This window comes from Phalacrocorax carbo, chromosome 3, assembly GCF_963921805.1.
Source record: "Phalacrocorax carbo chromosome 3, bPhaCar2.1, whole genome shotgun sequence".
Taxonomy (NCBI): domain Eukaryota; kingdom Metazoa; phylum Chordata; class Aves; order Suliformes; family Phalacrocoracidae; genus Phalacrocorax; species Phalacrocorax carbo.
In genome coordinates, this window is record NC_087515.1 from 38,575,780 (window position 1) to 38,590,563 (window position 14,784).

The 14,784-nt window shown below is 46.2% G+C and overlaps 2 protein-coding genes across 2 annotated transcripts in view; one reads left to right on the plus strand and one right to left on the minus strand.

The window, feature by feature from the left end:
• Positions 1–14,784, minus strand: part of MRPS5 (mitochondrial ribosomal protein S5) — a 1,175,798-nt gene that overhangs the window by 1,092,399 nt on the left and 68,615 nt on the right. The window contains exons 10-11 of the mRNA XM_064446598.1: positions 14,425–14,561; positions 9,651–12,926 (exon numbers count right to left, since the gene is read on the minus strand). Of these exons, the coding sequence (XP_064302668.1) occupies positions 12,702–12,926; positions 14,425–14,561 (362 nt within the window). The 3' untranslated portion in view covers positions 9,651–12,701. The remainder of the gene's footprint in view (positions 1–9,650; positions 12,927–14,424; positions 14,562–14,784) is intronic.
• Positions 1,102–7,124, plus strand: MAL (mal, T cell differentiation protein). Its single transcript, XM_009504463.2, has 4 exons — positions 1,102–1,373; positions 4,806–4,973; positions 5,155–5,289; positions 5,538–7,124. The coding sequence occupies exons 1-4, from the start codon at positions 1,287–1,289 to the stop codon at positions 5,610–5,612; spliced, it is 465 nt and encodes a 154-aa protein (XP_009502758.1). The 5' UTR covers positions 1,102–1,286; the 3' UTR covers positions 5,613–7,124.

Consider the following 14,784-nt stretch of genomic DNA (forward strand, 5'->3'; position numbering starts at 1 on the left):
TTAAAAATTAACACAGCACTACTACTCTTCAGCAAGGAAAACCCCAACAATTCTTTCCTCCTTTTTTAACCGTAACATTCAATTTTGAGGTTTCAGACAATTTTACACGTCAACAACATTTAAGTCAGAACATTTCCAAGCACTTCACCTGCATTATGCAATGTTTATTCTTCCTGAAGATTTACAAATCTAAGAGACATTTTACTGAAGCTGATTTAAAATAGCCCCAAAAAACCAAGAAGTTGCACTCTTCCAGGGTTGCGCAGTGATGAACTGTCAACAGGTTTCAGTCCCGGTCATTTATTTGTTGGAGCCCTAGCAGGTGAGTGTCCACTTTGTTGCTGGGCTCTGGCAAGGTTGCCACTTACATGGCAAAGCAAGCACAGAGGCCCAGCATTGGTGTGGCTGTGAAAGGGCTGCCAAGGGAAGGTGAGGGCCAGCGGTAGTCGGTATTCAGGGCACCTTTTGTGTGGGAGGAATTGCTGGAAGATTTTAATTGCAAAGCTGGGCTGTGGTGAGAGTGAGAGAGAGTGTTGGGTCCACTGGGAGGCTAGGCTAGTACAGAGCTCCAGTGTTGGTGTGGCTGTGAAAGGGCTGCCAAGGGATTGATGTCATGGAAAAAGCCAAATGGCTTGGGAAATCTCTTTATTTTATGTCATTTTTCTTACCTTGGCATATCCAATCTCCGAGATGACAGAAGTGGTTCATCCTGCAATTCAACTGCCCTTGTCTTGGGACGCATGTCCATCTGTGAGAGGTTTCTCAGCCCTGCTCTTTGCCAGTAGCTGTCATGTCCTGTCTTGCCCTGTCCACCAGCTGCCCTTGCGGCAGCTGCTGTGGACAGCTCATGTGGGTGGCGGAGAAGCTGATTTACTGTGCAAATAAAGGGGATGAGAGGTTGCCTGTCTGGATGTGTACAGGTCTTCCCTACTGCCCTCAGATATAAGGCAGTGCCACCCACCACCACCCAGGGACTTGCCCTGCACGCTCAGCTTGTGTACAGACAGCTGTGCTCAAAATGCCTCAGGGCTGCTCACCTCTCCTGAAAACCTCCCATGTGGCTCCCATCAGCCACCAAGTAGCCCCTGGTCACAGGGTTTGGCCACACCTGTGCCATTCACAGCTTTCTTCATCTGCCAACAGGAAGGAGTGAGGGAAGGAGGAAGAGCAGGAAGAAGGGGAGGGACAGAAGGAAGGAAAAGAGGGAGGGAAGAAGGTTGCATTTGGCAGCTACCTCCAGCAGCTAGAGCCAGAGCAGCTGACAGTCACCGTGGGAGAGGCTCACAATGTCCTCAGCAACTTCCACCACTTCTTTGCCCAGCGGCCTGGCTGTTCTGACAACTTTTCCAGATGTGCTCTTCATTCCTGAAATCGTGAGTTCTGGCTTCTTCCTGGGGAGGGCAGATCCTATTTGCAGGGCATCCAGCATGCTTCATGCTGCAGGTGCCTGAGGGATGAGACCTCATACAAAGCATGTGGTTCAGGACCCGTGCCAGGTCTCTGAGCCATAGGGGTCTGAGGGCAGCCCCTGATGCCTAGCTTACTCTCAGAGAAAAGCACAAGCCCTGAGCTGGGAGCTCTGAAGCTCTCCTTTAGTCTGCAGGGGATTTTTGTGGTGTATCTGTAAACATTTTGTAATCTCCTGCCTAACAAAATGGAAGGGGTTGCTGGTAGGTTTAAACTAGGTTGCCAATTTGAGCCAACTAATTAATTGGAAGATGATTTTAGCAGCTGATACAGGCAGAAGATAAACGGTTTGCTTAAAGCAGGGGCTAAAGGCAAGCTGAAGTAATTGTTCACAGCAGCAAAGACTCAAGGCTGCTGAAGCTGTTCTGCTCAGCTGCAATGTTCCCGAGCTGAAGACACAGAGCGCTGGACCTGGGTGTGTGGGCAACAGTGGGTGAGCAAAGAGTGAACAAACACCTTATAACTTCTTCCCATATTGTAGTTTCCTTAAGCAGGAGAAGATCATAATCTTAATAGGTTTGGCACAGGTGATTAAAAGCAGTTGCTGCGAGCACTGACTAGAAGAGGGAAAGTTTCAACTAAAGTCTTTTTCCTGTGTCTTCTGCCCATGAAGCCTGCTCTTCTCACAACAGTTTGAGAGGCTTGTTCCAAAGCCTGAGTACTTTCATCCAGCACTGAGGGGCTTGGCTGAGGGTTGTAGAATGGCACTCAGATCACTTAATGCTAAAACTTCAACTTTGCCCTTTGTGACCAAATCCTTCCTTGCCACCCAAGTCAGTCCACACTCCTGGGATTTACAGCACTTACTTCATTCTCCTAGCTGTCGAGCAAAGAAGAATTGGAGTAAAGCAGGCGTTACTGATGTATAAGGAGAAGTTTGCCTCAGCTCCTCCAAATATGCTCTGGGGACTTGGTCTCTGCCCAGGGCCTGAGAGCATGGTCTAGGTTTCCTGCAGCTGCATGAAGGTGGGTACAAAGTCCCTGTGGAGGTTCTGGTGGGGCAGACACTTGCCAGCCACCTCTACCACTGGGTTACGGTAGTCCTGGTGCTGAACATGCTGTTGGCATCAGCATATTACGGTAGTGGCTGTGCCTTGAACTGTTTGTAATCCCTTTCTCCAGGGGATTTGGCAAGGCAGCTTGCTTAATGAGACGAAAATAAGCACCCTATCCTTTGGTTTGGGTAAGATCTGGAAATGTGCATCCTAAAGGCTAAGGAACCACCTGGGAAAGAAGAATGTTGCATAACTGGATTTCTCCATCTCTGGAGGCGTTATGACTCTAGGTTGTTCAGCTGTATTATCTCTGTGTACAAAAGGGGCAGCTGCCTCATATCACAGCATTCAGAAGGACAAAGAGTTTCTCAGTCCGTAGTGGAATCCAAGGTTGCCTTCAGTGGACTAATATGGTAACCACAAAAATATTTGTCATTTCAAATGCTAAGACAGATGCGAAAAAGCCAGAAGGTCCTGCCCGCAGCTCATACGATTGCCACATCGGGGTGTGCTGATTAAGAGCTACCATTTTTATTCTGTGAGGCTGGGTTTCATTCTTGTAATCTATTTCATTTGAAGAGTCTTCTGCATATCTGGATAGCCAGGCCTATGTGGAAAAGCTGAAATGAGCTGAAAGCAGATATGTTTGCTTTGTAAAGGCTATTTAAAAGATTTTTTTTTTTTCTTAGACTGTTGTCCCCAACCTGCTGTGTGTTTATTGGAAGCCTCTTGACCCTTTCCTCATTTTTATGACTCTTCTGAACCAAAGCCAGTAATCAAACCACGCAAACATACTTGTCTGAGTGAGAAATCGCATCCTGCAGAAAGGAGAGTTGGGGAGTGGTAAGAAATGAGAAGTGATACTTCTTCCCCCAACCTCTTATCTCACCCCACTTGTGTTGGATTTTAATGGAGCAGCAGTGAGGTTTTCTCCAGGATCTTTAGCTGCAACGCACTCATGGTGTCATTGCACGATTTATTACAGGGACTGGATTAGTTTTCAAGTGTCAGTCTTTGGTTGTTATTAGAGGCAGCAAACCAGCAGCACTTTGGACAACCTATGCACTCAGATATTTGCAAGGTCTCAACCGCATCCTTGATTTAATGTATCAATTTGTGTAATGTAACCAATGAACTTTCCTACAAATGTGGGTGACACAAATGATGTAACATTTTCTGAGTATTGTAAATCAGAAACGTTTTTCTCCCCTTGCAAAAAGCCTCCAAGGAAATGGAAATGCCATGATCTGTATGAGTTGGCACCTGGATGCTGGCAAAGGCTGGCCTGGGATACACTGGCAATCAGAATGATCTTAGAGTCAGTGAGGCTGTCTTACCTCTGGAGATTTGCCTGCGAGCCCAAGACCAGCCAGTGATGAGGGATAGGTCCCCACAGCAGCACCAGTCTCCACGCAGTGTGCGTTCAGCCGAGACACTCCTCATCATAGGATGCTGCATAGACTAAACTTTGCACAGGTTCAAGAAACAACTGGGCTGATTTGAGGCGGAGAAAAGCTGCTGAGTGTGTTGTAGTGCAAAGACACCGTTTGCAGCTCAACGCTCTGCAGCATTGGACATTGTGCTCTCATCCTCTGGTGTAGGAATCTGCTGGTAGAGAAAAGATGGAGCCTAGATGTAGCTATCCTTGTGTTCCCCATCCCACCAAAAAACCCAAGGCAAACTCCCAAGCCTGGGTGAGAAGAATGGGGTCCCACCTGCTACTGGACCAGCAGCTGGTGCATTGTGCAGCTCTGGTGTAGCCAGCAAAGGAAGACCCAAATAGCTGGAGCAGCAATACAAGTCCTCCTTCCCAGGAGAAGCGGGGAGCCCCAACCTTATTTCCCCTACCAGAGAGTAAAACTGGTGGTATTACCTCTCTTCAGCTTGTTCTCTCTCCTTTCAGGGTAACATTTTCACGTGGCCTTCATTAAGGCCATGTCTGTGCTGTTTGTGCAGCTGAGCTGCCTTTGGCACCACTCCTTTCAGGTATCTGCCACACTGGGTGTGAAGCAAACATGCCCTACTGGGATAAGCTTCCCTGTTCATCGACACCAGCCTTCAGAAATGTCTGAACCAGCCTCCTGAGCTCACTGATGTGGGGAGGGCATGAATGGCAGTGACACCAGGAGGCAGGGCCACAGGCAGGCTTTTTTTGGGTCAAGATCAGAGGCAGGTGCTCCCAGCTAAATACCCAGTTTCAAGTGGAGGCTGGGAAGAACTCAGAGGTATCCCTGGGCTATTGCCATGTGCAGTGCTAGCGCCAGAGGTGTGCGTGGCCTTTGGCTCTGCCCTGGATAAGCCGATTTATCCCATGCTTGCTTTCTCTCCCACTTTCACTTGCAGATCTTTGGGGGCCTTGTCTGGATCCTGGTGGCATCCTCGAAGGTCCAGTTACCCATGCTGCAAGGCTGGGTGATGTTTGTCTCTGTGTTCTGCTTTGTCATGTCCATCACCCTCCTGTGCCTCTACATCTGTGGTGCACATGGGGGCAGTAGCTCCTGGGTCACCTTGGTAAGTGGATGTGACAAACCTCAGGGCCTCTCCCCTCCCTGGTACCACTGGTATACAATTGTCTCCTTTGCTGCTACTGCACACCAAATTGCAGGCTGGGGCTTGCTTGTGTGGGTTCCTTTTTTTCCCCCTTTGCAGCGTGCTCCCTCCTGGGAATGACTGTGTGATCCTTTGTTCTTAGGATGTCATCTGCCAGGAGACAGCATCTCTGTTCTACCTCAGTATGGCTGTGTTGGAAGCCTACTCCACCTATATCAGCTTGGGTCCTGCCAACGCCGTGATGATGACCATCTACCAGGAGAACGTTGCTGCTGTGGTGAGTGCCTGGCAAGCAGGGGAAGGAAGGTGAGGAGGTGACTGTGGAGCAGCCTCTAGGGCAAACCTTTACTTGCACCAACCATTCAGGGAGAGGGGAGAGAAACTAGTCCCAGTCCTACTATGCATGAATGTCTCCAAACATGCAAAAGTCAACAGAAATGTAATGCATCACGAGGTGTTTGTTCAGTGCAGGAACTCATACCATATACTAAAAAGTTAACTGGCTGATGTGTTTTTCCATTGTAGGTATTTGCATTCTTAGCTACCCTGATGTACGTGATCCATAAGGTGTACTCGCTCCTGCGATGGAAATCATCCTAAGAGCCTCCCCTCACAAGCGTGTCTTGTGGTCACCCCATGAACATGAAAGTTCTTCAGTGACTGCAGTTTCCAGGCTGGGTTTGGGTTTTATTTTTTTCAAAGCTGCTTGTTTATAGTATATACATTATGTGGGACCATGGCAATGAAGACAAAAAGCCTGCCCGAGAAAGCTATATCCTGGCACCTTCTGTTTCCCTTCAGTCTCTTCTGGGTCGGGTACAATTTGATGCTGGTAATTGGGGCCCAAATAGAAAACCATCCAGCTTTAAAAAATACAATATAGTTGGGTTTAAAGCACTAAAATCTCTCCAAACCACACCTTTATGCCTCCAGGGTTGTTACTGCTATCAGACAAAGCCTAAACAACCAGCACTAAGGAGCATGAGAATGAAACAGGGTCATTTTAATTGCCACCTGCCCATGTAAGCCTGTTTCCCTCCCTAAACCTGCTGTGCCAAAAGAACATTTTCAGGCAGTTTCTGGAAATACCACCTCATATCCGTGATAAGAAAAAGGAATATTTAACTAGACTTGGGAGTAATATCAGTTATTGCAACTCCTAAGGGTATTGCTGAATTATGAGGCACAACCATAATGCCAGGAGTTACCGCTGTCTTTAATCCCCCTGTAAATGCAACTTAGAAGGCAAGCGGTAGACTGTAGAACTGTATGCATTATTAGAATAACGTCTTGAGTAAGCAGAAGCAATCAATTATTGTCTTTGGTGCGTGGCTGTTCTCACATACATTAGCACTGTGTTGCTAATAAAGATGGGTTTGCTGTGATTTTACAAATAGGCTAGAGTAATTTCTGCTATTTTCCCTTTGGTGCACACAGCCCTGTACAGCCTCAGGAGCACTACACTGTAACAGGGCAGTTCCTAAGGAGGAGGCACAGACTTAGGCATGAATGAGAGAGCTTTTCTGGCAAGGGGACCCTGTGCAGCCCTGTAGCCAGCATCAGGGGCCAAACCAACTCAGGTGAATCTCAGTGATGATATTCATCTGAATACTCAAATTACTCCAGAGTGTGAATTTGGGTGAGTGTGCTGGTTTTGGCTGGGATACAGTTAACTTTCTTCATAGTAGCTGGTATGGGGTTATTTTCTGCATTTGTGCTGAAAACAGTGTTGATAACACAGGGATGTTTTAGTTACTGCTGAGCAGTGCTTGCACAGAGTCAAGGCCTTTTCTGCTTCTCACCCCACCCCACCAGCAAGTGGCTGGTGGTGCACAAGGTGTTGGGAGGGGACATGGCTGGGACAGCTGACCCCAACTGACCAAAGGGATATCACAGACCATATGACGTCATGTGCAGCATATAAAGCTGGGGGAAAGAAGGAGGAAGAGGGGATGTTCAGAGTTGTGGCATTTGTCTTCCCAAGTAACTGTTAATGCTTGATGGAGCTCTGCTTTCCTGGAGATGGCTGAACACCTGCCTGCTGATGGGAAGCAGTGAATAAATTCCTTGTTTTGATTTGCTTGCATGCGCAGCTTTTGCTCTACATATTAAACTGTCTTTATCTCAACCCATGAGTTTTCTCACTTTTACTCCTCTGACTCTCTCCCCCATTCCACCAGGGGGCGTGAGCCAGTGGCTGTGTGGGGCTTAGTTGCTGGCTGGGGTTAAACTATGACAGTGAGTTAATTTAAACGGGGTTTAGACCCAAGAAGTGGTGTTTGTACATGTTAGAGGTGCCAAATAACCAGTGGTACCAAATTAGCCCTTCCACTTGTGGGGCAAAAAAATGCCTCCATTTTGAGTCTGAAGTTCCCAGATAATAACAAGGACTGGAGAATGGAAGGGAAATAAATGACTTGGAGACACCTCTGTGGCTTCAGATCCAGTAGGGACTTTTGAGCTGTGACCATGGCCTTTGGGTTGCAGCTTTTTAATTGCAATGGGAGGAAAACATTTTTTTCGTGTTTTTTTTCCTTGCTGAAAACCAGCCTGACCTGTTTTGCTTGTGTTAGTGTGACAAACTCAAGCTGATTGCAACAGAGGTGGAAAAAGAAACCCCTTTTCAGGAGGACGGGAACTGACAGCCACTTTAGACAGTGGCACTTGGTTGTAAAGGTTTAACATGCACCAGCTGAAACTGGTTTCAACATCACATCATCATGGGGGGGGTGGGGGTGGGGTTTGGTGCCCAGATTCGCCCTGCAACAACCCAGATAATGCCCCTGAATTTAGCATTAAAATACAAAGACACATTTCTGTTTGGGTCTACTTACAAAGGCAGACAGCCATTTGTGGTCATACCCTGGATCCTGGGATGTGATACATCTCTACCTTCTGCACTCAGGTGTGGCCAGCACCTCTGTGCCAAACTGTGCTGTCTGTCCCCTCACAGCCATATCCCTATGCCTTGTGGCCATCACATATGCAGCCAATGTCTTGGCAGGGCTCCCATCTCTCCTCCCCGGTTGTTTCTGCTTTGCTTTGCCCTTTGCATCTCCCTTCCCTGCTGCGTACCAGTTTACACCAGTCTGCACTAGTTCACCTGCTTGTCCTTCTCCTTCTGGCTCCACCTGGTTTGCTGAGATACCTCCTCCCCAGCATTAGCATAACCTTGCTGTAAACCAGCACTGGAGAAAAAAAAAAAACAAAACCAGCCAGGAGCAGGCTGAGATAAGGTTGTGGACATTACACTGGGAGGGAGGCCCTGTGGCCCCAGTGTAACCTGGGCCAAGTCTTTGCCTGGGGAGGGCTGGGCAGGGAGAAGGGCCACCACAGGGGCAAGAGCATCCAAATGAACTGATACAAAGCAGTGCTGCAACTTTGAAACCCTCCCAGTGTGGCCCCAACTTCAATCCCATGCAGCTGAACAGCTTGCAGGTGAATGAGTGTCCCTGTTTGGCACAGGGCTGCTGTGCCCCAGCACAGGGCAGTGACACCGTGAGGTGTGGCTCTGTTGCACTAGGCTGCTGAATTGCACCTATCAGGTGCCAGGTGAGTTGCAGCAATATGCATGGTCCCTGCATGGTGGAAAGAAAAACAAAAATTAGAAAAAGAAAATGAAAAAAAGCACCCTGAGGTCTCTGTTGCCTATTGTGCCCAGCCTTTGTATTGTCTCAGTACAGCCCTACACGCCCTGGAAGCTGGGCAGCCCAAGGTAGCTGGCTCAAAAATGGCACACCTCAGTGCTTCTGAAGGGAAAGATGCTGCCCAGAGCTCAGAGGATCTCCCAGGTATAAATGGTATAAACGGTATAAATGGTATAGATGGTATAAACCATCTACCATGTGCGCACCAGATCTCATCCCCACAGAGAGTCCTGAGGACAGCATTGGCCTGAGATTTTGCTGTCACCCCACTGGAAATATTGCCATGATGAACACTGCAGGCTTGATCCTTCTCCCGTGGAGATACTTGTCTGGGGTTAACTGCATATTAGCATGACTCCCCAGTATGTGAGTGAGCTAGCTCTACTAAGTGCTGCTTGCACACGGTTAGCCCTTGCAGTTTGTTGACTACAAAGCACCTGCAGTTCTTGCCTACAGAGCAGCTCCCAGCCTGGCCCAATATATGGGGCTGCTCCATCACAGGCTATGCATTTGCTCAGACATTTCCAAAACCCCACAGCCTGGCACCTGATCTCCAACAGCATCCTCCCCTTCCCTTGCAGATGCAGCTAGATGGAGACGCCCATTTAAAAAGCCACAAATCAGTCTGGTTTTTTAGAGCACTTACAAGTTCCATCACACTTTTAAAACCAGTGGGTTTATTGTATCCCCACATCTACCACCGGCTTTCAACTGGCAGTGTAACTGGAGTTTCTATCTGCTCTTCTCCAGCTTCCTTAGCAAAACAAGGAGGTCTGCAGGTGTCTACTCTAGAAAGCAGGTAACTACACTTTAGTTAAAACAAACTATCCACTTGAATACAGTCAAAACCTTAGCTCCTGTGATAAAAGCAAGGTTACAGACATATCATTCATTAACTATGCTCAGATTGTAACCCTGGTTGCTCCTGCTTAATTAAACAGCTTCTTAACAGCAATGTTAGCTATTCCCCAAATATTTGTATATTGGATACCTTGTGTCCAGTGATGCAATGAGTTAGAAGCACTTCCATCTTCTCCTGAATTGTAGGAGTATAATTGGCTTTGTCTGAAAGCAAAGAAACTTAATAGAAAATCCTGGTCACCTCCATGGGAAATGCAAGAGTTTCTGATGTTTCTCATTTTACAGTCAGGTTTATCTGTGAGTGATGAGCAAACTGTATGCTGGGTAAAACATCCATACAAGCATCTGTATTAATACGAACAAACTTGTGAAAACAGGAAACCCACAAAAAGATTACATGTATGGAGGGATCAAAGCCCCATGTGGGTCTGTGGCAGAGTCTGATTCACGGCCAGCTCGGCCTGCCTCCCCCTCTCCTGACCCAACTATGGTCCATTCCCCACCTGGGATCTTTCTACCGAGACTCCTTGGTCTCCTTGTCCTACTCCTTGGTCCCCCTTGTGCTAACAGAATCAAGCACTGAAACCCCATTTGCTTTGAGGACAGGGATTCCCAATTCATGGAAATGCTCAAACATGAGTTACTGTCCTGTGGGTCTAAGAAGAGCCCTAAACCTCCTCCAGAGAGCACAGACAAGGCAGAGGAGTCCTGAAGACCCTGGTGGGAGCAGATGCAAGTAGAGCTGGTGTGCAGACCTTGGGGAAAGGGGAAGATTGGTGGTTACTACATTACTTCCTTTATGTTCTGAAAAGGCAAATGACATTCACCCTACCACTTCCTTGCCTTGCAGCTCCTCATTTCTACTAGCACACAAGGTGGACCTCCAAGGCTTGTGTGGATTCTCTTGGAGGCACGGGCTAGAAATCAGTCAGACACTTCCCAGCGCTTTAGCTGATGGAAAAAAGATTCACTGAGAATGATGTGTTGTTCTACCTTGCACTAGCAGTGAGAACAGAAATTACTGAGTGACCAAGAAGGGTTCAAGGGAGATGTCTGTCTGCAAGTCTCCCTTGTGCAGAGTGATGGCCTATATACTTCACAAACTGGGAATATATGGTGTGAGATCTGTTTGGGATGCACAAGGAAGTGTTCAGGTCCAGGTCATCTGGGGAGAGATGGACTTTACAACTTGCTCTGCATCGGGTGCTGCTAGCTAAGGACCTGTCCCTATAGCTGGTCTTTCTTTAGCCATTCCCAAGATCACACAAGGACCTGCCCAATTCTGCCATCTCATCCCACTATGCAGATGGGGCATTGCTTGAGACCTTGACATTACCCACATCCCCAGTTTTTGTGCAGCAGTGGCCTTGTATGATCTCCTGTGGCACCATCACCATACTTAGGCCAGAATATGGGGGGCTTCTCCAGATATGTTGGGTGAGGGAATGCAAGAACAGAGTGAAAGGAAGTAGCAGGACATCTCCAAGTAGGACGCAGTCACCTGCTACTGACACACACATTCCTCATTCCAAGAAGAGAGAAAATGCTGGCATGACCCTTCTGCTCACTGCAACAAAGGGAAACAATTGACTAAGAGCTGATCCAGTCAGCACTTTAGGCTCTCTCTACTACCCAAGCTCAGGCTGTTTCTGGCCAGTGGCAGAGTCAACTCACTTGAGCTCAGTTTCTGCAAGGACAGAGGTAAACTAAAGTGTCTTCTAAATGCAGCAAGATTTGATTCTTTCAGCCCAGGTTTATTCATTCTTGATTTTGCTCAACAGTAAGATGCAAGCTAAGCGTGAGCACATACTCTTGAACAGTAGTTTTATATGCTGCTAACAAGAAGGTTTGCAAACTGAACACTTTGCAATCCTGCTGAAGGTGGATTTAAATTGAGCTGGCAAACAGGAATAAAGCTTTCAGCCAACTGCTCAGCAGGCATGGCCTTTGAATTAAAATTTCCATTAACAGAGTGAGATACAACTCAGTTAAATTCATCTTGCCTCTTTGTACGTACGTGACTGCTGTCTTTAGGAACCTGCACTGAAATCAAGGCAAAATATTGCTCCTAAATGTCTTTAACATCAGAACTTCGGACATAACTTCCCAGGCTGATCTTGAAGTATTTCTAACGTGTTTTCTCCTGTACTAACAAAACAGGTGGTAGAAACACCTTTTATCATACAGAGAAATCTTCTGGTAGGAGTTGGGTGACGGATCCTCCAATCTATCATCTAGCATGTACCTGTGTGCTTCAGTTGGAGATCTGCTACATGAAGGGGTTTACTTCATCTCTGGGCAGAGGCTGGCATGTATCATGGATGTTCTTTTTCTCCTTTAAACTTCTGACAGCTGTAGCACTTTAAGTTCTGGGTAGGGTCCAAGACTACTGTGCTCAGTATCAAATTGGCAGAAAATGAAGTTAGGTCTTATCCCAGCACATGTCCAGAGGAGACTACCATAGGAAAGGCTGGATTGCAGGTTTTGGAGCAGACTTCCAATGGCAGTCATAACACTGCAATATCCCACAGGAGACTGTGGGGTGGCTGTCCTCAGCTATTTGGGCTCCGCCTCATTTGGGGAACTCCCCCACTTGCATGAACAGTATTTGCACAACTCCAGCTGTTGGCCACCACCATCACCTTGCCCTCCCCCCCACCAGAGGACACACAACTTCTACTTTGATTTCACAGTTCCCCCACCATAATGAGTGAGCCTAGGGAAGGAGGTGGAGAGTGCATACATTAACTCCCACTACTGCTGCTTGCTTCAAGATCTCCCAGACATTGGCATTTTGCAAAAAAGACCCCAACAAACCCACAATGAACTCCTTCTGAGGATTCTTTATTGCTTTCACAATCTTATATCTTCAGTAGTTTCCCAAGAAACATGGGGTCTGTTGATTAAACACCATCTTAATGAATCAAGTAAATACATGCTTAAAGTCAAAGTCATGTTCACCAGCTGCTTAAGTCTGCATGTTCCTAGTTGAACAGTGGTCAGAAGAATTGTGGGAAAGCAAACAAAGTTACTGAATGGTAGCAATGGGAGCAGCATATGAATGTCATGAGACAGCTACTGGTGCCCTCCCCTCTGAAATGTAAGCCTAGACAACCTGTCCATTTGGGCTGGACTTTCCCAATTGCACCTCTGAGCAGAAAAGACAGAAAGACTGAAGTTTTTACCACGCTGCCCGTCTGACATTTGCCCAGGAAGACTTCTTCATTCCCTGAGCTTCTTTCACCTCACTCCATTCCAGCTTTGTGTCTGGAACCTCATCTTCAGGCTCGGGATCCTCACGAACAGTCCCCTCAGGCAGTGCCACTACGATGGGCAGAGGGCCCTGCTCCTCCCGGAACTCCACTACATAGAGACTCTTCTGGTTCGCTAACTGTTGGTGAGTCTCCTGGGAGTAGGAAAGATAAAAGACAATCAAAGCAATGATGATCATGCTGGTTTACTTCAGATCAGTCTCTACATGGTATATGGGGTAGGGAAAAAAAAAAGAAATTTACTAATAAATAGTTTAAACACTGCATAAATTAAGTGACTCGTCAGGCTCATCCTCGTGGGTTTCAAATATGCTAATTGCATAAGCAGCAGGAATTCAGGTAGATAGACTACAGATATACTAGCATTACAATGTCATCCTAGAAGAACTTGCTTCTGGAAAGGATCTGGTCAGAAAAGGCGCATCCTGTTAATAAGGATGCACGTTAGTAACGTGCAGTAACTTTTTTATGTCTTCATATGGATATAAATTTTGCTTTGACAACAGTAAAGTGCTTATTACTGCCCTGAAAAGTAATATTAGCTAACATAATGATATGAATTGAATATTATTTTCAACTATACCTCTTCCTCACATACAAGTTGTTTTGTTAACACTCAGATTTTACAGAATAAGCATCGACCGGAACAGAAAATTTTTCCCATTCAGGGCAGTCAAGGAAATATATCAAGTACACACCTCTCAAAGCAATAATATTGCATTGCTTTATTATATATAGCATGCCCTTCTTCTATTCTCCTATTAATTCTTCTTCTTCTTCTACTCTATTCATTCTGTGGAAGACTTCTCAGAGACAATGCATTGAAAATATATGACAGACTTCTTCAAGTTGATTAACCTCAGATAGTGAAAAGCATCTGTAGCTACCTAATTAGGCGAAGAGGATCATGACCCCCACCCCTCCCGAGGCTCAACTGAAAAAGTTGGTTAAGACAGGCTGACAGATTTGGCAACTATATCTTTGCAGGGGTATATTAAGAATGTAAGCAGCTAAATCCTGGCAGCTTCCAAGACTCTACAACCAAATGAGATAACCAGGAATTTCAAAAGACCTGACTCATCCTAAGGCTGGTGTTCAAAGGAAGTCAGATGGAATGCTGCATATCGGATCTTTCCATCAAGTACAGACAGCTGGTTCAGACAGAGACATCTCCATTGTGAGCACTTGGAGTTAGAGGAAATGACACCACCTCCCTGACTTATTTCAGAGATGTTAATTATACTAGCGATAGAAGCAGCTGTGACGTTTGGTCTTTAGGCAATGAAAATTTAGAATGCTGACAAACAAGCAGCAGCAACCAAACCTGGGCCACAACTTCCTCTGCCCATAATTTTACAAATGTCACCAAAAATACTTCAATGAAAGCCCAGAAATTCAGACGTCTCTTGGAGGCACTTGGATGTGGAACAGCTAGAGTTACATACAGCCATTTCTGACTGGACAACTTTGTGTAACTGCTGAGGAATTATTCACATGCAGATTTTGTTTGCTCTTTGGAAAATTACTTAATTTTAAGCCTAGAACATAAACTATTTGCCCACTAATTACTACAATATCAATCCCATTCTGTCCCTTGACCTAATGTATAGAACCACTGAGAGTGCAATCTACCTGTTGTGTCAAGCCTTTAAAGAGAGCTTTGGTAATGTTAATCAAGTTTTTGGATCCAGAAACCTTGGCGTACATGTCTTTAATGCCAATTAGTTTGCAGATGGTGATGATAGCTCGGTGGCAACGAAGACCATACCCTGGGGAAAAAAGAAATATAACTCAGCATTACATGATTATTTGTAAGCATAGAACTTAGCTAAGGAAGAAGAGAGAACTAAGACCTTTTCTTAGTTATTTTTGTTACCCAGCATGTTAGAATACGTTATATCTTAAAAATGGCAAAACCATTCTGGGAAGACCATTCTTCCTAGTCTTCCCAGTCTTTGCAGGCACGGTAACATAAAGAACACGGGGTTTTTA

Bases quoted from the DNA above. Each gene is read 5' to 3' on its own strand.
- MAL (XM_009504463.2), top strand. From the start codon at position 1,287: ATGTCCTCAGCAACTTCCACCACTTCTTTGCCCAGCGGCCTGGCTGTT. The intron at 1,374-4,805 runs GTGAGTTCTGGC...TTTCACTTGCAG, and splicing joins TGCTCTTCATTCCTGAAATC to ATCTTTGGGGGCCTTGTCTG. The intron at 5,290-5,537 runs GTGAGTGCCTGG...TTTCCATTGTAG, and splicing joins AGGAGAACGTTGCTGCTGTG to GTATTTGCATTCTTAGCTAC.